Source organism: Calonectris borealis, chromosome 1, assembly GCF_964195595.1.
Source record: "Calonectris borealis chromosome 1, bCalBor7.hap1.2, whole genome shotgun sequence".
Classification (NCBI taxonomy): domain Eukaryota; kingdom Metazoa; phylum Chordata; class Aves; order Procellariiformes; family Procellariidae; genus Calonectris; species Calonectris borealis.
In genome coordinates this window covers 53,052,092-53,077,689 of record NC_134312.1, presented here as the reverse complement: position 1 = coordinate 53,077,689, position 25,598 = coordinate 53,052,092, and the positions used below count along the sequence as shown (strand labels likewise).

Sequence of the window (25,598 nt, the reverse complement as noted above, 5' to 3'; positions counted from 1 at the left end):
AAGAATCTTGAAAGTTGTTCTCTTTTGGTAATATATGAAGTTGTCTACAAGTTTATGAATCTTTTGCTTTGATTGGATTTTAGAGGTTCTTTGAGCTGTTTAATATTAAAATTAAGCTATTTTTAATAGAGAGAGTAATTTTTTTTGCTATAAATTTGACATGTTCCAGATTAAATTGTTTTCTAAATATCCTGTATACGTATATCTGTACTTACATACATTTGGAATCTGGTATAAAGGTCTAACCCAGCATGTTTGGGAAAGGCTATATTAACTTCAGGTGGAGAGTGCCAGAGGTGATTTTGTGTGGAATAACCCAAAAAAATGAGAGTAAAATCTTTATCTCATAGTGTACCATTATGTATTTTGTTCAGAACTTATTCATAGGAACTATCTCAGATTTTGGCAAAATTTCTGGGTTTTTTAAATTGTGTTGTTTTTCATATGCCTCCAGTCTCCCACATGCAGAGTCATTTTTCCTTCCTTCTTGAGCCCAACTGTTCTGTGAAACTACTGCCTTCTTACTCAGGAGATTGGCTTCCTCTATGTGCAGGGAAAAAGATGATATTCGTGAGAGTTGTGCAGAACCACAAATCCCGGGACTACATTCTTTCCTAACTGGAAATCCAGCTACACTCTTTCCTAACTGGAACTTCAGAACCAGAATCTTTCTAATTCATAAGACTGTCTCTTACGCATTACAAGACAGGAACTTCAACAGTGTGAGCTGAAGCGAACGAGATCTGAATCTGTCCTAGTATAAGCAATTTTTATATATTCTTACTGCTTTTATTCCGACAAGTAAGTTTTCCTTCCAACTAAGTTTTCCTATAAACTTAAGAAACTACAGCATCACAAAGCCTCTTAGGTTTTTATTACATAATAAAAGTATAATAACCCCAGAAGAGATTGCGGTCCCATATTTCCTGTTATAAGAACCTGTTCTGTATATAAGCATATATCAAAGTTAAATCTTTGGACTCAAATTCTCTAGGTGTCTACTAGACTAATTTCTTTTTGGTGAATGTTTCAGCTAACATATTAAGGCTGAAATAAAGTGAAAAGACATTCTTGCATTAATATTCATTTTAATTACATTTACCATGTCATCTCTGTAAAGTTAATTGAGGTTAAATTTGGCCCAGCTTATAATAAATGTGTGCATGGCAGCTCAGAGCAGGGAGAGAATTTCTCCTCTTGTCTGGGATCTGCTGCAGAAGGAAGTGAGGTTTTCCTCACTCTCAATGTAGGAGCCTATGGAAGGAGACTGGAGGAGCGTAAGAAGAGGAATCAGGTAAAAAAAGCATCAGGGAATGGGATTAAGGGGAGAATGGGAGCAGACACCAGGGAGATAGGAATAAGGGGGACTGTTTCTTCCTCTTCACCGGCATGTCTGCAAAGCAGACTACTATCCATTTCTACTACTGTCAGTTTACTCCTCTATGTTAAGCAATAGTGGGTATATACTGAGTATCTAAAGTTTCCTGATTTGCTCTTGTGGAAAGATGAAGAGCTGGTTTAGCTCCATGGCAGGAGACAATGAAGTCTGTTTTACAGGAGGGATGAGTGTCTGCTACTGTTGACACTGATGGTGACACACAGGAAAAGCTGCAAAACCTGAGCACTCTGAAAGACCAGGTTGTTGCCTTCTCAGACAGGGGACAAGGAGGCAACATGAATTCCAGGCTTTCCTGAGTTTTAAATATTTGATTTTGTAATCTTGACATACTTTAAAAAATATATAATACCGACTGCAAAGAAACAAAATACATGAACTAACATATAAAGAAAAAACCATTGTAAAGAATTAATAAAATAATGCTGCCTCTGCTGTGCAGCAACCTTGTGCAAATAGACAGGATTTTTCCTGTGCCTAAGTGTTAGTTGAATTGAAATATTTGCAATATTTGAAGCTGGATGCCAAGGTTACTGACACCAGTAAACAGTGTGTAGTAGCTCAGTGATGAGTATACTGTGATTGTGTGTAAACATCATGCAGTGATGCAAGGTGAAATCTGAAAAACAGTGAAACGAAGTGAAAGCAATAGCTGTAAACAATATAGCTGCATTTATTAAAATGAACAAAAATGTATAGTCTTTGTTTTGGACTGGATCCTCAGTTGGCTCAGTTTGCTTAAATCCATTTATGCTAGCCATTTCCAGCAGCTGGAGAATCCAGCCCAAAATGCAGGGTTTTTTTCCCCAGTTCTTCCTCTAAGTTTACAGCCTCCTTTAGGTTATTTACAGGAGAAAGGAAGAGAGGGGAAATTACATTTTGTATGTGTTTACCAGGGAGATGAAGGGAGTATTAACCCCACCTCATCACTACCACTGTTTGCGCAGCCTGTGCTGCATGCACTCTTACACCATGTCATCTGCTTAAACCGGCATGATTGCACAGCTTCTCCTTTTAGAGCAGCTCTTTGCCTGCCCCGTTCTGAATGCTGCACAGAAATTCTTTCAGGATATGATTTGCAGACTTGTAATCTTAAATCATACCGCTTACTATGAAATATAATTTTAAATGTAATAGCTTTGCAAAGTTTCCATGATTGCCTTAAAAAGACCTCCCCTAGATTTTGCAGGATACTCTACAGAGTAGCACTCGAGAGTACATCTGTAAACTAATCAGTCCATCTGAAAAGAGTGAAGATTTAGCAGCTGAACAGGGTGAAGTATTGCTTATTCCAGTGTGCTTGCTTTTTGAGAGAAAGCTATGTTGCTGTGGGACAGGTGATTTGATATTCAGAAAGAATTCATATCCATTATTAAGCCCTGATTCAGCAAAGTATTTAAGCATGTTCTATTATGCGCCTATTAGCTTTTCATTTTGCTGCTGCTTAAAAGCTCTAATGAGTCTGAAGGAGCAAGCCAAATGGAAAGGTGGAGATGAAGTTTTTCATGGATTTGCTCACATAAAGCCTATTTCATGATGATGTTAAATGAGTACGACTAATAAGAATTCTTGCTTCTAGCAAATTAGTGTCATGAGACTGCAACAGGGGTAAGAGTTCAAGACAGGTCATCTGTTTTTTGCAGGTTTTGTGATAGTTAGCAGCTTTTTAAAAATAATAATAAAAAAGAGCTGAGTTTTTTTCTGAAATGAGGCAGTCTAAAAAAGCAATACAAGATTTCCAGCCTAGGTTGAACCATCTTGATTTGGTCCCTGGCTGCAATTCCCTTTTTAAGCTACTGTTGTGCCTCCTGTGATTCCCAGTAGTTACTGCCAGCTGATCAAGTACCTTGTCCTTCAAATGCTGAACTTACTATCTAGGTGGTGTCAGACTCCTTCAACTTAGGAGTCGTATTATCCTGTTTGTGTAGCTATAGGTCCTCTCCTACGGGTAGCAACTCCTAAGAATAGCGGCTTGAATTGTGGAGGATTATTTTATGGACTTCTGTGGGCACTTATTTTGTGTATTGTGTGAACAGAGGGTCTTTTTCAGCTGTTTGCATGTTAGGAGTTATTCGACCTGCCCACAAGCAGGGAGGTAAGAGCAGTAATGGGTAAAGTTAGGACTGCACTGGTACAGTTAAATTCGGGGCTGGGGGGGGACACAACTGTATGAGGCTTGTTGATACCACTCCCCCTCTTTGGTTTCTTCACCATTTTATTAACAAGGAACTAAATAATCTTATCCTCATCCACTCTGCTCACCTTATTCTGTGCTAAGTCTGGAGAAAAATGAACATCATATATAGCTCAGTGAGGTAGGAGGGGAATGAAAAAATTAAGTTTCTGAACATTTCTCTAGTCATGTCCTTGTTTTCAATCAAATGAAAGAAGGTTCACATCTGGTATTTGGCTTGAGTGAGAGCTACAATTTCTCCACTAGCAGTGCTGCCAGCAGTATAGTAACTGTCCATGAGTTGACGCGCCTTCCACCATATTTTGTCATCATGAAAACAAATGCAATCATCAGTAATTTATGATTCTTGTCAGATGCTATAAGTTAAGCAAAATGTTCTCTTTTAAACCCAACAGAAGGGCTTGTTTCAGGCTATTGAAGGCATCTGCTATTTTTTCATTTTTATTCTACCTTGTTTTTCCATTTTTAGGGAAGCAATGTCATGGAGGACCAGGATCTCTTGGAAATAGGAATCCTTAACTCTGGACACAGACAGAGAATACTCCAAGCAATCCAGCTTCTCCCAAAGGTATAGTTTCTGTTATTATCCAAGCAAGGGAACTAACATCTACAGCTTTCACGTTATTTAAAACCCTTTTTTGAATGGAGATAAACATAACTCTCTACTGTTTTTGTAGACATGTTTTTTGCATATGCAAATGTGGCATAACGTAATGTCATTGCATTGGACTCACTTTGTATAGATGTAATTGACAAACAAAGCAAAGGAGAGTAAAATCTGTAATTTGAAGTGATGGCTGTTTAGAATTTATTTTTATTATTTTTGGCTTCTCAGTCTGTTTATAGACTGTCATTATATATGTGTAAATAAGGCTGTCAATGAATCCCAGACGTTTGTCTTTACATAGCAGTTGGCCTGGAGGTACTTTGCCCCTTATATAAGTATTCTTAAAAGCCTTGGATGAAACATTGTTTTCCTAATACCTGCCTTTCACGTAAAGATGTGGAGACTTCATGCAGGCTTCATATTTGATTTGCTGCTGCATACATGAATTTTGCTTCTCAGCTGTGGACAGAATAACCTGCAGTCATTTTTCCAATCATTTTTGGTGCTAGCTGATTTAAACTATAGATTTTAAAATCAGTGATAGAAAGGGATTGTTCTTGTATTTTGCATACCAGAATATATCAGTGGAGGCTCCTACTAGCATTCCAAACAAGAGGGATAGTGGGCCTAGCATGAAAACTTACTATTTCATTTTGGAAAACTGTATGAGGAGAATGAATGAGGAGCAGTAGACACCAGTAAGGCTCAGAAGGCTGCCACATGTGAAGCAGATACTTAACACAAGTTACTAGGATAGGAATAAAACCTAGTGTCATATGTGTGGAGTGTTCTGGGAGCAGCATGTATAGAATAATTAAGATAAATAAAGATTAGTCTGCTTGCAGTTTGATAATACTGGAGAATAAGAAGAGTTTTTTAAGGACTTTTCAGTTTAGAGCATGAGGCTGGCATTGCTGGAAGAGCCTTTTTGATGCATCATGGCTTAATGGGTGGATCACTTGTAAAAGAGAAGAAGGGATTCTTTTCTATGGGAAAAATTAGAAGTTGTGAACAATTGCTGTATCCGGATGTGTTAGTCAATCCATATATGCTACAATATGAGTCTGTGCACTGAAACACCAAAGATTATTAAAGACAATAATATTCTACATGACATATTAGACAAGTGAGATAAATTGTACAAGTAGTAGGGTATATAAAAGAAGCATTTGATATATTACAATAGATATTTAAGATATAACTGTGAATTTATGAATTTTTCAGCAATGCTATCATTCAAACAAAATTTTGTAATCTTAATCCCTGCTCTTAGCTGATGAAGTATTTTTTCTGTTTTTCATACTTCTTAGAGAGATCAGCTTTCTTGTATTCTTGTTTAAATCTTTCAAAATTAATGAATGGATTGTTAATATATCATAATTTTAGTGCTATCTGCACTCAGTAACGGGTGTTTATGAAAACGTTAATAATGTCTGCTTTTGGAGAGTATACTAATGCTGAGACCCAGATCCTGTCATAAAACTCCAACTGAGGTCTTTTTAAAATATTCTTTATGTGAGAAAGGAGGACAGAATCAAGATCTAGAGATACTCTTGAAACCAGTTGAGAACAAGATAGTTATGCAGTTACTTGGAAGAATGAACATCTTCTGAACCAAAGATAATTAAGTAACACAGAACGGCTTGAAGCATGAGCTGAAGAACGGTGAGGTACTCTTTAGCAGTTTCCCTGTTGAGCTAGAAAAAACAGTCCTTAAGGACCACGTTTTTAACATGTCTTTGATGCAAGAACGTTATACCAAAACAAAGGCAGTCAAAAGCTGAAGCTGTGCACCACATTTCTTCACTTAAATGACTCAGCAATGCAAGAGAGCTTACATAGTAAAAATACATAATTTCCTATTCAAAACCAAGTTCTCTCGAAGGCACAGCTGTCGGAATAGTTATGGGGCCCAAAAATTGGGATCATGGTAAGTTTTATCTAATGTAACCCACCCTTGCTATATTCACAACAGCTTGCTGAAGATCTAAAAAACTTTCACATCCTGCAAGGAACTGTGAAACATTTCTGTATATCTATTTGTTTGTTGATAAGTTCAGCTCTGTCATCATGCATTCAAAATAGTGCGTACTGTCTAAATATTTTAAGATCTCAAACCATAATTGGAGTCTCACTAATTTGAATCTCATTAGATAAAAATTCTTTTAGTTTGTTTGTTTTGAACATGTACCTCTTTTCTGTTCGTCATTTAATTTAAAACTTGATGACTCCTTGTGTTTTAGTACTTAATAACATTGCTGATGATGTTATTTTTAGTTTTACTCTTAATGTTTCCTGTCTTGTGATACTTTTTAACTCAGATTTTGAGGTGGAAGTTAAGTGCTTTAAAAAACATCTATGGAACAACACTTCCTTAGAGCCGTATACTCAGGCAGTATTGAATAAGCTTAGAGGGTAAAAATCAAGCAACAAATCTATTGTCAAGGTTTTAAAATACTCTTTTTTTAAAGCTCTTTTTTTTATTCTCATCAATATTCATCTCTGCAGCCTGGAAATGCAACAGGCATTTAGTGGCTGAAAAGAAAGACTGTCTTTTTTTACTCATAATTGCTAGCTTCCTAAAGAGTGATGGATTTCTATATTTCAAATACCAGTAGCCTGTTTAGGAACCACTTTCTAGAGCTTGAAGTAGTTTTAAATAGGAAAAAATCCCACATATCTGTCCAAATATAGATTAATTAATCATTGTAGTTTCTTATGCAGTGTTTAAGCAGTATAAAAAGGTATGTTTACCCAGATTTCTCAAAATATTTTTCCCTGATGATTCTGTATTTGAGGAGAACATTTCATAAGAGGGTAAACTGGTATGTTTGTAAGAGAGAGGCAGAGTTGAAATCTTTCAGTTAGATTTCTGCTTTTCAAAATATCCTTTATTTTTGTTGGATTAGACCTAGTAGCCCAAATTCTCATCTCCCACTAATGTAATCTAAGTTATTCAAGTTTCACATTAATATTAACTAGAGCACTTTATGGCTTATTATTATTAGATAAGGTTAAGACACTCCAGTAGAAATATCATTTGTAAAGTTAATTCTTGAGATGGAAATATTTTATACATGACATCAGTCTTAGAGCAAATTTCGTAGCAGAGTTCGATATTGCATTTAAAATTTTTTTTGTGTGAAAAGAATGAAATCAATAACTATTTGGAGAAGGATTTAATATGTTTTATTAAAAGGAAGTTCAGACATGTCGAGAGGTAGAGACAATGTCTAAAAAGATACTGAAGCTGCAAGTACAAGGACTTGAGAAAAAAAATGAATACTGAGAAAAGAATTGTGTGCAGGATATGCTTAATTGACTAAGAAAATAATAGCAGTCATGATGTAACATTTTGGCCACACTTAAGTGACATAGGAAACCTAAGGAGCATTGTCAAGTTATTTTGACATCCAAAACCTATGTGCAAGTGACTTCTCAATGGGTTCCTCAAAAGCTAAAATGTTTTTGAAAGTAAGAATTATCCTAGCTTTCCTGAGAACTTAGATAAGAAAAAGAATTGGTTTTGTGTGGGATGCTCAGTGTATGGCTTCTTCTCCCAGCACATAATGGGAACACGTTCTCTCATTTGACAGATGGAAGAAAGATGTTAGCTGAAAGCAGCTTTCTTCTGGCTTCAGAGCTATTCTTAAAGTATACAGCTTGTTCCTTCCTGCATGGAGAGGTCTCGGCACAAAGCAAGTTTGGGAATCTCGTAGCAGTGGTGTGCAGGCAGCCAGCCTCTCCTGGCTGCTTTGCAGAAGTAGACAAGAAGTAGGATGTGAGCAGGCTATGAGCACATGCTCTCTGTGAGTAGTGTTGTATGAGCAGTAAAGCTGTACTTCCAAGAAGTGCTGCATCTGTTACTCATATGTAACACTCTTGTGCAAGCACAGTAAGTCTGGCATTTAGGAAGACAGAACTACTGTGGATGTCCACATTAACTATGCTGTGTATCTAACAGAGAAGGACCACGTCATATGTTTGCTATTGCTATATTGCTATTGGCTTAGACATCTCAGAGCTTAGCAAACTGATTTGAATCCTGGTGTTTAATTCTTTCTCATTCAGCACAGCTAATAGGTAGATCATTCCAACTTCCATTCCTAGTGGACAGTGTCCAAACTAGGAGATGCTGCAAAGTGGATATCATAACGTTTATGACCCTTTCTGGCTATGACTCCTTGGTTCTGGTCTGCTGGAAGTGAAGATGAAAAACAGAATTCAAAGGAAGTGCTTTCTACCCTGCTGTTTTTCCTCCTTCTAATGCTTCTGGGAATTACTTTCCTGACTTGGAAGGAGGTCACTCACCTGCTCATTGCACTGCTTCTAAGACCTTTAACCATAAAGACAGAAAAAAGTCTTAGAATCCAGCATAACACATGAATTTTTCAACTCTGAAACACAAAGGCATAGTCTACGTTATTTAAATAATGCAGCACAATAGGAACAGGTCAGTAAAACAAGGCAGTTAGTTAGATACATCCATGCTATTGTTGAGGGTGTTGACTTCAGACTAGCTTCAGACTGGTTCCATAGACCAAATGTCCCCTCCATGCACGTGCTTCAAAACTGTTTGATGAAAGCAGTCTCACAAACAGTTTCTTTCTTAAGTGAGCCTGTCAGTGAGCCACTCTGGACATGACATGCTGTGATTTATCTGTATCATGTAGATAACAGTAGCATGTTACTGGTCCTGCCACCATTGCCCATACAGTAAGTCTTATTTCTCTTCCTGCTTCTTTTATACTTATTCGTGGTTGGCTTCGCAATGCCTACTGCCTGCTCTGAGAATAGTCAGCAGGCAACCAAATATGCTGTAAGAGACGAAGCGCTATTCTCTTTCTAGTGGCAACTAGACTAGGATGACAACCTGAATGAGCTGACTTAGACTTTCCGCACATCCTGTTGTCCAAGAAAGAAGACATGGACAATTGCTTTCTGGAAGTATTTGCTGGTGTGGCTGTTCTGCCCCACGCCTTCACCCTTCCTGTGTTCATGAGCTCCATAAGGGCCACTGATGGGATCCACATTCCCATCTGCAGCCTGTCCACAGGCAGCTATAGACCGCAAAGACTACCACTCAGTTGTCCCACACCTTTACTCATTGAGGCATATTTATGAACACATTTTCAGGTCATCAAAAGGACTTCCAATACCCATATGGTCCATAATTCCAGCACTAGTTTCAGAGGGAAAACTATCATCTTCTCTATGGGCAGCAATAGCGTTAGCATCATCTGGATACTGCCTGCCTCATGGGAAATGCTATGCACCCTCTACATCACCAGGTCATGAGACTGTACATATCCAGAAATGGAGCAAGTACCCAGTTTAACTGTAACTCAGTCACATGCTGTGTGAAAGGACACTATAGCAGGCTGCATGACAGAACTGGACACAAACATTTCCAATGTGTCCCAAACTATAGGTCTGGGCTGTGTTCTGCACAGCCCCTGCAAGGACACAGTTAACTCTTTTTAACTTTTTAACAGACTGAAATAGCAAAGACCAGTTTTTTCAACACCCATAAGCATGGCCCTCTGTTCTCTTTGACTCTTCTCAGAATATCAAGGATGGCGCTTGTCTCGAGGCCGCTGCACCTTCCCAGATGAAGGGAAGACCAACCAGGAGTGACTGGAGTAAGACAAGGAAAATGTGATGAACTGAATGTCTTTTGCAGTGTTTCAGATGTCATGGGAAGATTACAGAGAAATGGATCTCTGTCTCCTTGTGTCATTGAATTTCTATCCCCACTCCCACCTCCACACAAAGGGAGTGGAGATGTCTTCATGGCTTCTGAGGCTTACTCGCTTTACCCATTCACTCCTCAATGGCATTGGGTTGATAGATATGTTTATTCTGACTACTGGTGTGTGGCTGTTAACTTCTGTCTCCAGTGCCAGCTGGAAACTATGCAGGCCATTTCACTATAAAAAATTTCAGTTGAACCTGCTAGAAGATGGTTGGTGAGGTGGGAGGAATGAAAGGCTAACAAGGCCTATGTAAGTGACTGCCATGACGTGGGGAGGGAGGAGGACTAAGACTTGAAGACAGCTAGAGATTCAGGGCTTACTAGGTCAGAGGGTACTTTTCTGTGTTCCCTCTCACCAAGAAACCCTTCTCTATGTCCTCCTCCCCCTCCTCCAGTGACATAAGAGCTTTTGTCCCATCCCCTCCCACTTTTCATCTATCAAGAGAAATGATTCATCTCCCCTGTGCCTATGCCTTTGGTTGAAACACTCCATTCAGAGAATGACTCTCCCCTTTCAGTCCTATGATGGCTGTTAGTACATTGTATTCAAGGCATTGTGCCCCAGAGGGTCCCCGGCTGTACCTCTTCAGTCTCAGAAATTATCTCTGCCTGCACAGCATGCTGTGGCCAAGTTCTCTGTAGCTGTCTCACACCCAGAGGTTCAAAGGTCTCCAGAGAGGCACCAAGGTGGCCTCCGGAGGTGCCATGAACAGCCCATAGCTCATAATCACTGCTGCCCAGCCCCAGAGAACACACTTGCTAGGAAGACATCCAGCATTAAACAAAAGCTGAAAATCATAGTGACTAATGACACAAACATTCTCCTGAGGGCTGGCACAGCCCACCGTGGACTAGCAATGGCAGAAACTGGTCAGCGTGGCCTAATAAAACAGGTGGGAGTAGCACTTGCAGTTGTGGGAAGAACAGAAGAGGTTCCAGCAGTCACCACAGCCTGTTGCAACTTGAACACCTAGAAAGGGTCTGCGAGAATGAGATACATAAGAGTGCCTATCCATGGAAGCAGCGTTTCTTCCTCAGGATTGGCCCTGCCTCCTTCTTCATCTGTCTCTGGTTGCTTCTGCAGCTGGCCCACTGGTCACTGCACAGAAGCGTAGTTAGACACCTCTGGACGCCTCACAGCAGTCATGAGGTCAGCAGCCTCCTGATACTGACACCAGGTTATCCTGCTATCAGGAAGCTTTCAACTTTCCTACAGCACAGGCTGATGAACAGCATCATTTCCTTGGGGCTGTAGTTGGCACCCAGTGGGATCTTCTGTGAAGCTGAGGAGGTTGGTGGATTTTCTGACCATCACAGAAAATAGCATTAGTAGAAGGTGGATGATAATAAAATCGTTATAGAAGCAACAAGAAATTCAGCAGACAGTTCTGAGCTAGGCAACAGAAAGTGAGGCAATTAAATCAGAAGAAGCATCAAGGAAGGAAATTATATGAGTCATGAAGAGTTAAAGGCAGTTGACAGTAAATACAAAGGTATACCTCCACCATTTGGTCTACGTGTGCATGTGTGTTTTCTCCCATTGAAGGTGGTAAGGTTGTCAACCACTTGATTCAGATCTTTGTGTCCCTATTAGGGGTTGAAATGCGTTTGGTGCATGACTGGTGCTGATATTCTTTACTTTCGTCCAAAAAGAAAGCTGGATAGTGCATACCCACACTATTCTGCAAAGCAAACAAATGCAAAGCAGATTACTTTAAATCATACTGTAGCACCAAACCAGAGTACTGTTGGGCCAAAAAGATCACCACTAGTTCAACCCCTGAGTGGGATAGAAAAATAAAGGTGCAGTTGATAGCATGTTATCTAAAGTAAAACAGGCAGAGCTACTCAGGATCCAGCAAAGGATGAAAGTTTGACTTTGGAGATGTCAGTCTGTGCTAATACCCAGTTTCTGAAAGCATCCTGTAAAGCACTAGCTCTATGCACTGAAGCACCAACAAATATCTACAGGACTGCTTTTAGAAATTATACTCATAGAAACTCTTGAAATCAAGGGTCATAGCTTCCACTTAGTCCACAAATTCCAGATTTACGTCTTCTTAAGATTACAGATAAACGTCCTGAACTGTGACATACCTCATACTCACTAATACTGAATGAGACCTGTTCTTTCCTTGTCCCAGACATTGTGTCTGATGAAGAACTAGGAGGTCTTTTCAATCTTCTGGATGTGGATCTGTTTAAATTTTTCCAGAAAAAAAAAAAATGTTTGTGTGCATCTATTTTCCTTTAAATTCAGAAAATAGATTCCAACTGCAAAAATCATAGAAAGTGTGCCTATTGCAATGCTGGGAATCTTTGGTAGGAAACTCTGAACTCAGTTCATGGTATTCTGGATTTACCATTGGGGCAGGATCCTGAATCAGGCAGCGCTGTGAAGTGAACGTGCCTATACTGTCTTTTTATAGTAAGCTCCACAAGAAGACGGAAGGCTTTTGATTAGCGGAAAGAAAAGTCAATTATTAGAACACAAGCTTGAATAGTTAACTTTTTAAATATGTGACAACGAAGACAGAATAGAAAACCAAAAGGTTTATATACAGCTCTTCCTCACCTACTGTGCCTTTGCAGACAGGTCCCTGTTTTCACTCAGTGGCTTTCCCAACAGCAGCAAACGCAAAGTCTTTTCAGGTCCTTAGGGAGTTGTGCCCGTCCCCTGTGAGAGCTGCCTCTCTGCCCCTGACTGCAGGCTCAATTTCTGCACAGGCTCTGCAGGCACCAGCTCTACGTGGTGCCCCTGTGGCAGCCAGGCCCTGTGATCTTCAGAAGTGTCACCTTCCCGAGCCTTTTCTTTCACCGCTCTGGAGGAGGAATGATCTCCTCTTCCAACAACATGAGTCCAACTGATCACATTTGTAAAATACATAATATGTAACAGACAACTCACAAAGACAGGAAAAAAAGAACTGATACCCCCCCATTACAATCATCCAGAATTACTCAGATTGGTAGTTGATAATTTCATACAAGTTCCCAAAAGTGCTGCTTAAATCTCTCCATAGGCCAGCAGTTTAAAAGAAAGCATTATGTGCTTGCTAAAAAGATCTTGCTTGCAAACCAACACAAGCGTAAATTCACTGTAATCATAGCCATCGTTTAAAAAGCTGTGAAAGTCAAGTCATCTCTTTCTCCTTATAGAGCAGATAAAAAGCTTGATTTTAATATACAGTGTTGAGATCCACCAGATAGTGATATTACCTGTGGAGAAAATAGCATTAGTTCCCCATCTGTCTGAGAAGATCAGAGAAAACTGGTAATAGTCCATGTTAGTGAATTCACCTTGATGCTTCTGGTGCATATATGATTACTTTGAAGCGCCGTTTGTGTTTATTTGGCTACCTTTCAGAGACAAAAACTCAAGCACCTTCTATCCTAATGTAAAATACTATGTAGATATAGCAGTGATGCACCTGTAAAAGGACTGATGTACAGACAGTCTCTGGTAAAGGATTTCTCAACCCATTAGGATGCTACTTGACATTACTACTTTATTATGAGAAATCATAATAAAATTCTGCTTCTGCTTTCTATTCATTTCAAAGGAAGCAATACTAGTGATAGATCAATAGGACCTGGGAGAGAAATCTCCTATGGTTTGTGTCTTGTTCCATGCTTTGTTTATATAATATTTTCTTAAATTTCTTTTTCTCTAAATCCTATGGGCTTCATTCCTGGCCTTTTCCATAGTCGGCATGCTAAAATCATCTGCAATGAAACAGCTAACATTGATATTGTTCTTTAAAGATAACAACCAAATGAACAAGTAGCAATGTCTGCGGAAGAACAATAGTGCCCCTATTTATGAGCAGTTAATATGTCAAAGGCTGTCGTGACTTGAAGCTTAGAGATTTTATACTGCTCTGAGTCAAACAGTATGCACATAGCTGCTTAGATGTTTGACACCACTGGTGCCTGTGTTGTAGCTGGTGCAAAATGATCGAAATATTATACATGGAAATACAGTCAGTAGATAGGAAGGGGTTTTTCTTTCAAAAAAAAAAAAAAAATCAATCAGCAAATGGCATCGGCAAGGAAGCCTACAGGTTGTAAATGATCTGTGAGAGGAGTCTAAGATCGTGGTGCAGTACAGAAAAAAAAAAATACAAACGGTCCAAGAGCCCTGACCTATAAATTAGGACTGGGATAAGATGCAACTAAACTGGAGCTCTAATAAAGTAAAGGGGCAGTACTTCCAGACAGAGATTTCAAATTTTTTTTTATTTAAAAACTCCATAACATTTAATATGAAAAGCAGATACTATTAATGATAATGTCACGTCTAGATAACCAATCTGTCTGTCAATAAATATTTGAAAGGAAAACATTCAGCCAGCTATGAATGACAGTTAATAAGCTAGTTGATGTTATTAACAGACTGAACAAAACTTTCCATACAAGAGGACGGATACTGAAAGTTTATTAATTTTCATATATTGGACACATTTTAGAAAATCTGTTTTAAATAAGAGATTGGTTCTTGGTTCATGACAAAACAAAATACTGCTTTTGTGCTGAAACTACTGGCAAATATTTTAGTTCTGAGATTAATTTTCTGTGATAGGAGCGGGAGGAGGGAGCTGCCCCACCAGGGCAGGTGGGCTGGGACCTGAGGGAGAACAGTGGGGCGGGCAGTGAGCACCCGCACAAGGCGAGCGGGGCAGGGACGGTGGCAGTGACCGCGGACAGCCACATCCCAGGGCAAAACCACAGGGAAGAAGACGGGACAAGGTCGATTCGGGAGGATGAGTCCATGGGTGAGGATCAGCAAGGTGCATGGCTGGGCACAGACATACCTATCGGGCGAGTGTCAGGGATGTGGACCTGAGCTCACATGCAGCTCCTGCAGAATGTGGCCTGTCCCCGACCAGGCTTCTCACTGCTCTTTCTCACATGGGTCTGATCCAAGGCTACGCAGCTGCACCAACCCCGACATGGCCTTGAACACAGGCAGCCAAATCTCTGGGGCAGGGAGGGAAAATGCTTGTAGAGCCTGCTGCTGTCTGACAACAGGCCAGTGTATTTTCATGTAGGCTATTGAGCGACCCGATGATAATTTTGTCTATTAGCACCAAATCCAAAGAGTGAAATTGTCACATACATTTCAGTTGTTCTCGATCTTTTGCTTATTGGGTTGTTCGCCTGTGTTTGCCTGCAGCCCTTTGCAACACACCGTAGTAGAGTGAAACCTATTTTAACAATCCTTGTGATGGGTATCTCCAGTGGGAATTGAGAATTCAGAAACTTCCCATGCTGTGTTTGCTTTTTATAGAGGCTGATGGGTTACCAGAATTGTGGACCAGACTGCATGAGATTTCTCAATCAGAAGGTCAAAAAGAAATCATGTTAAAATCAGGATTTATTAAACATAAAGATCAAATAGTAATAAATGAAATAATTTGCATAACATGCCCCATCTGGATACATTGAAAATTGTTTCGAAGGTACTTCTCTTTTCTTTGTTAGAGAAAGAAAACAAAAATACCTTATATCTTTCAAAAGTCATGTGTTCCCTGTGGGCCCTGAACATCTTCTTCATGTCTTCTCTGTATTGGATTTTTTTTATTCAGTTTATCGGATCCTTTCTTTTCAAGTGTCAGTTGTTTAAGCATACCTCATTTCAAATCAGCTCTTGAAATAAGCTTCCCAGGAGTCAGAGCTACCAGGGTCCTTCAACGTTTTTGCAGTCTGCTGGACAGACTACTGTTACTCTAAGATTTGAAGTAAGTCTGAATGACAATGAAAGAAGAATTGGCCATGCTTTTGACATCTAAGAATTTCATTTTAAATTAGGATGAAACTAAATTCCAAAATGTCAAGTTCAATAACAAAACTGAACCCTCATTCTCTAATATGACTCCTTTGTCACAGAAGTGACCTGAAAGACTACGATTCCCATTGTTAATTATGTGATTTCTCTTGTCTCTCTTTAATGATTTCACTACATCATTTAAATATTTCCATTAATATTTTATATCCAACATCTGCAGCAAAAGACCAAAGAGTAAACTGTCATATCCACAATGCAGTATGCCTGCATCACTCCCCTCTGATACTGCAGGAAACCAAGATTAAGATCATGACATGCTGGCTTTCTGCATTTGAACAGACAGGTTGATGAACACTACTGTGGCTTTCAAACACAGACTTCAATTTTTTTCTCTGCTTTGAATTCAAATTGTATTTCAAATAAACTGTGAGAAATAAATTGGTTCAGGCAAGATATTAAGATCAGAATTCTCTCCTTTTTAAATTACTTTGTCACTCACTTCAAACTTAAGCTCAAAGCATTGTGTTTCTGTCACACTTCCCTTGTTTCTCAGAAGGTAGGAATGTACATAAGCAGGCAGAAATGGGATACTGGCTTTCACCATGTGCAGTGTCACTCTTGCATGGTTGGGAGATCCTATGCAAAACACGAGGTATCTAAACCTCTAAATCTTCTTAACAGTTTACCAGTTCAGTGTATTATCAAGTTAGCAATAGTTACACTTCTATAGAAAGATGATATGCGTATAATACTGTTGAAAATTGAAGCTATTGTATAATTTTTTCTACTTTGTTCTACTTCTACTTCTGCCACTATTGCAAATTACTTTAAAATTCATAAAAACAGTATGGTGTAACAAGCTGCACAGGTAGAGGCTTTATATATTTTTATCTTTAATGGCTAGCTTGAAAATCTTCACTTGTGTCACTGAGAAGCAATTGTGAAAGAGAAATTGCAGCTTTTTACTTCTTAGTAGCTTAACAAAATTCAGAAAAATAAGATGCCAGTGGTGTTTCTTAGTTTGTTATGAAAACAAGGTTTATGTGATTATGCTTTCTGTGCCTGTGTTGCTATATGAACGTAGGTGGTGCGCTTCTGTGTACGTCATTCTGTCAATTCCATTCCAATAATATTTGGTTCTATTGTCTAATCTCAAGCAACTTTACAGTCAGAGAGGAATCTAAAATATATTAAATTCCTAGGAGTTCCATGAAAAATGTGACCTGGAAGAGGAAAGAGACTTTTTAAGCCTCCGCTGGGGGCATAAAAATATAGTGCAGCTTCAACCATTATAAAATACCAGATAACCACTAGGAGAGATAAATTAGGAATAATATAACCAAGGCAATATGTTTCATTTGCAGTAGATCCATTCCTCAGTCTAATTTTTTCCCCTTCTATGAAATCTTAGGTGCAAATCTGACATTTTTGTGCAGTCAGGATATTAATAATGTCTCTTTCTCACTCTTTTGCCTTCCCTCAGTTAAGGATTCTCTGATGTCTAGTAAGAATTAAACTCATGCTACAATCTTAGTATACTCTGGTTTAAAAGGCAAGCAGACATAAGAAAAAGATCCACTGAAAACTAAGTTTTACTAGTGCTTTTGCATAGAAGATTGTTTCATAGAATCATCGAATCATAGAATAGTTTGGATTGGAAGGGACCTTTAAAGGTCATCTAGTCCAACCCCCCTGCCGTGGACAGGGACATCTTCAACTAGATCAGGTTGCTCAGACCCCCATCCAACCTGACCTTGAATATTTTCAGGGATGGGGCATCTACCACCTGTCTGGGCAACCTGTTCCAGTGTTTCACCACCCTCATCGTAAAAAATTTCTTCCTTATATCTAGTCTAAATCTACCTTCTTTTAGTTTAAAACCATTCCCTTGTCCTGTCGCAACAGGACCTGTGAAAAAGTTTGTCCCCATCTTTCTTACAAGCCCCCTTTAAGTACTGAAAAGCTGCAATAAAGTCTTCCCGGAGCCTCCTCTTCTCCAGGCTGAATAACGCCAATTCTCTCAGCCTGTCTTGATAGGAGAGGCGTTCCATCCCCCTGATCATTTTCGTGGCCCTCCTCTGGACCCGCTCCAACAGGTCCATGTCCTTCTTGTGCCGAGGGTTCTAGAGCTGGACGCAGTACTCCAGGTGGGGTCTCACCAGAGCAGTGTAGAGGGGCATGTTGTACTAATCATTAAAAGAATGTTGATCAGAGCATAACTCTGACCCAAAGAAAATAATATAAATAACTGCTGTTCTGAAAGATGTTTAATGAATATTATCAGTAATTCTTACTCCTCCTTGTTTTTCAGATGAAGCAGATCGGTCACGATGGCTACAACCCCAACTCTGTAGCTGAATGGCTGGATTCCATTGAATTGGGTGACTATACCAAATCCTTTCTAATTAATGGCTATACATCGATGGACCTTGTGAAAAAAATCTGGGAGATTGAATTAATTAATGTAAGTTGATCGATTTATCGCAGTCGTTCCTCCTAAATACATTATAGTACTTGCCCTTACATATCAAAGAGAAAGCACAAAAGCAAATTGCACTGCAAATACTGTCATCAAATACTATTAATGATTACAGCTTTCATGCCTATACCTGGATTGACTGTACCTTTTGCTTCCATGTGCTTTGCCATTGTCTTTAGCATGCTATTCAATCAGCATGATTGTGTCACTGCTTCAGGATGCTGAATGACAGTTAAAAATATATTTTGGTAGTTTATAGCTACAAAGCATAAGTCTTTGCTTTTAAAGTGCCTAACAAGAGTACTTCTTGTAAAGATACTTACAGTTTACTTTTTCCACATGCTCTGGCTAAATTAAACATAAAATAAGGAAACCTTAAATATAGTTAATAAGTTATGCTAAAGGAACAAAATATTTTATTTAATTATCACTTCTGCTTTAAACTTTATTTACATGAGTCAGTTAAATTAGATGCCCATATATGGGCAACCATAAACTTTAACGTGGACTGCACTGCAGAGTAATTTGGAATGAGATGGATTTTGTACTGTTACGGTGAAGACATTGACAGTACAGCTTTGCAATGGAATTTTCATGTAAGTATGTGTCTGAAACTGAGTTGTTTCCTTTTATAAAAGATATATGATTATAGCTTTGGATCTGCTGTGGCTTTTGAAATCAACTGTATTGTCAGTTTATTTGAACTTTAGGGCAATCCCTACATGGCGAAAAGCCCAATGTCATATTTTATTGGCTTTTCACAGACAAAAGGCTGTGCTCTTCCTTCCAGTATAGGAGATACTGCATCTCTGCCTCTAATTAGTGCCTAACTGCCAGAACAGTCAAAGAGCTACCAGTAATGATAGGCAATCAAGCATAATATAGAGCAGCTGATATAGCTTTATACTGAGAAACAGTTCCCAGTGTGTCCCAGGCTGGAGAAATGGAGAACATAATGATGATGTAAAGCCATGCTTCAACACAGTAACTGGTGCAGGAGGCACAAGCAGGTATAGCTCAAGACAAGCATTTAAAGAAAATAAAAAAAAAAAAGGAGGTATTTCACATTAACTGAAAGACAAAACCATTGCATGTTAGAATTTCTTTTCCTACTGTCACATTACAATTAATGTTAACTAGCACAAAAATGTAGAGTAAGAGTAAGGACCAAACTCTGCCTTACATGTTATGTCTGTTGCCTTCAATGTATGTTGTAGGTGTATAATTGAAGTCAGGGTATGATTGATGCTATTATGGGTGTCTGCTGCTAAGCAATTTGTAACTGTGAGTCTTTTTTCTATAAGTGGCTGGAATTTTAATAAGAACTGGGGACCCTTTGCTCCAGAAGCTAATATAGATTAACAACCAGATTTTCAACTGAGTTGAAAAAAGTGGAAGTCTCTGCTCACATTGTCTTCTGTAACTTAATTTTGCATCCCAAACATTTTGCCATAATCAATTCGGAAACAAATTACCCTTTAGCTCCCCCAAGTGGATCATTAATACCTCATTAAAGGCTTGTGGTTTGATTCCAAACTTGCTTAAACGGATGAAAAGGGAAGTACCTGCACTGAAGTTAACAGGAATACACTTCTGTAAAATTAGTATAAACCAGATCATTATATATCCCTCTAACTTTACAGCTTAACATCAAGTTCTCGTTTAAGGCCTGTACTTCTTGGGAAAACACTCCCTTTTGCCATGAGTTGCAAGAAGCAGCTGTTAAACAGTTGTTCAAATATTTGTATAGAAATAGATACCTATAGAGATAAATATTTCTCCCACCTGATATATTATTGGATTATGTTGTTCAAGAGCATAGTAAATAAAACAGTTCTACATTCTCAGAATTTCTGGTTTAGTCCAGTCAGTATATATTTAATTCCCACCAATCAGTAGTAGCTAACTGTTATGAAATAATGTTCACTGAGAAAATCTGTAGCTTAGAAAAGTATTTACTGTTATTTTTCTGTTTCAATTGAGGGGAATCTTTCAGAAATGGACAAGAAATTGGTTTGAAGCATTGTGCAGTCTGGCAGAACGAGATACTTATCTCTGACCAGCAGGCCCGTTGTCTGAAATCCATTTCAAAGGTCTCACTTCCCATTCAGGCAATGGCAAACAAGAGCTTATTACAGAAAGTTTTTCATAAAGGAATGCATAAAGGTCAAAGCCACTAGCTCTGGAATAGGACTCCTGACTCGAGTAGGTCAGAATCCAGGCACTTGAAAAATAAGAGAAAAAACAGACTCAACATCCTGAAAAGAATTCAGAGTACCCTTGGTTTGGTGGTTCTTGGTGCTGAAGTTGTAGATGGAGCAAGAATTTTCATTTGCACTTACACCAACTATGCAATAAAAATGTATCAAGGGCTACAGATATGATAACTTTTTCATTTCAGCCATCAGTTTAAACAATTGCAGGCACTGAATTTGACATAAAAGCCATTCCTGCTTTGGTGCAAGGAATCCCTTAGTTCATATTTGGTGCTTCTTTCCATTAAGCCATTGGGAAATCATCCATGGCTTCTGGAGGGGTAGAAACAGATTTGAAGGTAGAGAGAATATCTTCTATTAGGCAAACTAGCATAGCTGAAAGGACAGGGGAGAGAAGGGGACATTTAATTTTTCACAAGCTCTTCTTTACATCTTAAAAAATTAAAATTCTTTATTATCTTCTTTCTACTTTTGTAGATCTTTCTACTTTTTGTGATCAGCAACTCACTGTGGATGAAGTTCATGAAGTTTTAGATTTTTTTCCTAGATCTACGCTAGTAATAAGGTCATCCTTTATCATAATGCATCTCAATATACTGCTGTGAGTTTTACTTATCACATGCCTCTGAACTTCCATGTGTGATGCTGACCAAGATACTTTTCTTCTGCTTTGGGGCATAGATCTATTCAATTAAGTTATTAAAGCAAATAGTTCATTTTTTGAAAGACAGAAAGAAGAAAGTTTCCCTGTAGCTGAATGAAGCTAGCCTCCCTAAATTCCCTTTATAAACTATAGAGGATGGCGAAAGAAAGGATCATCCAGAGGATGATTCAGGGTGGTTAAATTGTGGTTAATTATCTGGATTGCTTCCTAGGAGAGTTTGTCTCTCCCTACTGACACACAGAAATGCGAAGAAGATTAGCTTTAGTCCAAGTGTTGGTCTGCTTGAGGGTAGAAAAGCTCTTCAGAGGGACCTGGACAGACTGGATCGATGGGCCGAGGCCAATTGTATGGGATTCAACAAGGCCAAGTGCCGGGTCCTGCACTTCGGCCACAACAACCCCATGCAACGCTACAGGCTTGGGGAAGAGTGGCTGGAAAGCTGCCCAGAGGAAAAGGACCTGGGGGTGTTGGTCAACAGGCGGAGGAATATGAGCCGGCAGTGTGCCCAGGTGGCCAAGAAGGCCAATGGCATCCTGGCTTATATCAGAAATAGTGTGGCCAGCAGGACTAGGGGTGCAATTGTCCCCCTGTGTGCGGCACTGGTGAGGCCGCACCTCAACTACTGTGTTCGGTTTTGTGCCCTTTGCTACAAGAAAGACATCGAGGTGCTGGAGCGCGTCCAAAGAAGAGCAACGAAGCTGGTGAAGGGTCTAGAGAAGAAGTCTTACGAGGAGCAGCTGAGGGAACTGGGGTGGTTTAGGCTGGAGAAAAGGAGGCTGAGGGGAGACCTCATCGCGCTCTACAACTACCTGAAAGGAGGTTGTAGCGAGGTGGGTGTCAGTCTCTTTTCTCAAGTAGCAAGGGATAGGACAAGAGGAAACGGCCTCAAGTTGCGCCAGGGGAGGTTTAGATTGGATATTAGGAAAAATTTCTTCACTGAAAGGGTTATCAAACACTGGAACAGGCTGCCCAGGGAAGTGGTTGACTCACCATCCCTGGAGGTGTTTAAAAGACATGTAGACGTGGCACTTAGGGACATTTTTTCCTAAAAAGAACAATTCTTTCTCTGTTTCCAACAGTTCTACCATCCTTGGAAGTTACCATTTAGGCAAGCACATTTCAAAAAAAACTATGAGGAGAATGCCAAGCATATGAGAGAGCGAGAAGGTCTGAGACACCAGTGGTAAAGGCCATCTTCCCTCACCTTCTCGGGTCCTCCAGCTACCTCATTGGCATTAAGAGACAAATTTAATATGCAGCTTCCTGCAATTTATTGCAAATTATTCCAGCAAGGTAATGTCTGCTCTAACTTACGTGCTAGTTTCTTTCAGACTTTTATGTATACATATATAGTGTGTGTGTGTTTCTTCAAGCACAATCGAGCAGCAATTACTTAAAGCATTTGAATCAGAAGATTAATTTTTAAAGTTATTAATTTGTGTTTCTTGTGCCTTCCCACCAGCATTCTCAGTCCTTTTTCAACAAGGCAGACTTTGAAATTTCGATTCTGTTTCACTAATTCATTTGTCATTTAGATAAAGAATTTTCCCAGATCCATTGGCTTCGTTATTTTCTTAGGTATGTGCTTCCTGGGAAGCATTGTTCTAATTTCCTTATCCTGGGGTTGTAAGTATTCAGTAAGCCCAGCATTGGCTTTCCCAACTTCTGGTTTTGTCTCCCAGGTTTCTTGGCTCATTAGAGAGGTCAGATTCTGTACCCAAATTCAGATATCATTTATTCGATGCTGTAGCTATGTGGAACTTTTCTGAAATATATATCTGCTGAAAAGAAGTCCACTATGTTCTGAAATGCCCTAAGCCATCTAAAGTGTGCACCTGTGCTTTAAAGTATAAATGCTCTTCTACATGACTAATCATATTATTCTCGTCTGTTATTCTGGATTACTTACGTAACCCTCCCCCTCAGGGAGTCACTCTTTTCAGGGAACTTTTACCAAAGAGATTCTTCAGGCAAGATATAAACAGCCTAAAAGCACAAAATTATTTATCGTCTAACACACACAATACATTGTAGGACTAGGCATTAAATCAACCCCCACCAAATGAGTCACTAAGTCTACTGGGCAAGTAGTCATCACTCAGGTAGGGGAGGGCTGGCCTCTGTTGCTCCCTGAAACAGGCTGATCTATGATGTTGCCGAGTTGCTGTCTTCCGATTTCCCTTTTTTTCCTTGGGATTTTATACCTTTTCATGTGAGTGTTGTTATGCTTGATTATTTGAGGTGCCAGTTTCCCTGTGTCAACAATCTTACTTACATCTGCAACTTTACCTTTCTTACCTCGCATGCTTCCAGCCTGTGCACCCTCTCACAGCTCCTTCTCACGCCCCAGCAATTTTCTCAGAAGAAAACTGAGAACGGTTGCACAGCTGCGCTGTACTGAAAGTAGGCCTTGAATCACAGATAGCCAAACTCCTGGGAGGAGGGTTACATGTAAGTGGCCTGGTTTACGTTTCTTCTCAATTGGTTCATGCTGCACTGTGAGCTGCTTCTATTTTTGTACATCCGTCTTTCACATGGATGATTCTGTAAAATTAATGTTTACCAACTGGTTTCTTAAACTCAATTACTGTCCAGATTTTGAGCTTTTGGGGAAATGTTCTTGATACTGTTGCTCACAAATTGCATTCCTTACATTAGGGTATAATGATTGCTGTTCAGGATCAGATCAAAGATACCGGAGAGAGAAAATAGCTACCAATGGACTGGCTTCCATTAGTTTATAACTAAATACATTGGACCCTCCACAATATCATCGACAAGTTCCACAATTTAATTTAATTATATACTGTGTGAAAAAGTGATTCTTTAGTTTTATTAAAGGCTGTTAGATGATCATTTCACTGCAGCCTACTAGGTTTTGTACTGTGGGAATGAAAGAGCATGAAAATGGCCATGCTGAAACAGATCAGAGGCTCTACCTATAAAAATGGCCTTAAACAGATGACCAGGGAAGGCTACGCAGATAGGACAAGCATATTATGAACTATCTGCATAGCATTCTTCTAGTCATCAATAATTTTCAGCTCAGGGACTTCTGGAATTGGGCAAGTTCTTCTCAACTGGTCTTTGTCTTTCTTACCTTGAATGAGTTATTATCATCATCAAGTTTTGTGATCTTACTGCTACTGTTCTTTCCTATGGAATTTAGAAATGTATTGAACAGCAGAGGTCCATTCACAGATCTCTTCAGAAATTCACTAAGAACCTTCTTCCACTGTGAAAACTGCATTTTTTCCTGCAGTTTCCTCGTTTAACCAGCTATTTATCCATGGAAGAACCTTTTCTTATGGCTTAATGCCATGACTGCGTTTTTTTTCCTTAAAGGCCTTTTAAGAGTGGCTTCATCAAAAGACTTTAGAAATCCAGGCAAACAAGCAGATCAAACAGATCATCAACCTCATCAACATACTTTTTGACTGTTTCAAAGAACTCCAGTATGCTTTTGAGATATGAGGTGCTTTTACATGCAGCCACTTTAATTCTTCCTGGTTGTATTTGTCTGTGTGTGTGTTATTCACATTGCATTATTGAATTCCCACTAATTTGCTTGGGACAGGCTTAGAGGCCAGTATTTCTATGCATCTTCCATGAACTCTTTTCAAAAATTGTCATCAATTTTGTCACCCTCCACTCCTCAGAAAACAAGGTTTTAAGGGAAAAGTTACACATCATTGCTAACAATTCAGCAAGTTCATCCTTGAATTCCTTCTCTATTTATCTTTTCTGTGCTATGGTTCATTTTGCACACTTCTATCATTTCTCCTTTCAGTCATCTCATTTGCAAACTTAAGAGTCTTAGTCCATTTAGCCATTCCATACTTCCAGAAATCCTTGCTCTGTATCTTTCTAGTCCTTCTGTGCACAGCTCCAATACACAGAATGCCAGCTATACATGTCTAATTTCAAAGTCAGAATTGCTTTATACATATTTAGCTTGAGCCTATAGCTCTAAGTAATAGCAACCACTGTATTGAACTTAGTTCTCAAAGCTCTCATGAGGCCCTAGCCGACTAATGCACCTACAATCTCAGTACAACTTGTAGTCTCTGCTTAAAGAACTTAAAAGTGGACCACATACTGCATTCAGATTCCTTGACCAGGTTAGTATCTCACTTAGCAGACTCCCCATCTACTCCAGCAAAGCAGATAGCAACTCCACAGCTTGATTGGGTAATACATACCAAATGGAGGGGTTTTGTACTCTGCTCACTTGACAGCTTAATTTCCCATGCTCTATAGCATGAAAAGATACCTTTTTCTGAGGAGGGCTGTCCTTCAGATTCTGTTTGACAAATTACTCTGCGACTCTTCTCTTGTTATTACTTAATTTCCCAAGCATGCCACTCTGCAGAGGCAGTTTTTGAAGAGGAATGAAACATTACATCTCAATAACATATTCTCAGACATTGCAACTATGAACCTACAATTCCTGTTCCTTTTCCTCTCTATCTTAGAGCCCTGTGCTAGATTTCAGGTCA

General features: G+C 39.2%; 1 protein-coding gene across 2 annotated transcripts in view; it reads left to right on the top strand.

The window, feature by feature from the left end:
• The window catches only part of ANKS1B (ankyrin repeat and sterile alpha motif domain containing 1B), a 449,770-nt gene that overhangs the window by 269,050 nt on the left and 155,122 nt on the right, over window positions 1–25,598 (top strand). For both annotated transcript variants that reach the window (XM_075151688.1, XM_075151680.1), the window contains exons 16-17: window positions 4,060–4,158; window positions 18,052–18,204. In XM_075151688.1, coding sequence (XP_075007789.1) covers window positions 4,060–4,158; window positions 18,052–18,204 — 252 coding nt within the window. The remainder of the gene's footprint in view (window positions 1–4,059; window positions 4,159–18,051; window positions 18,205–25,598) is intronic.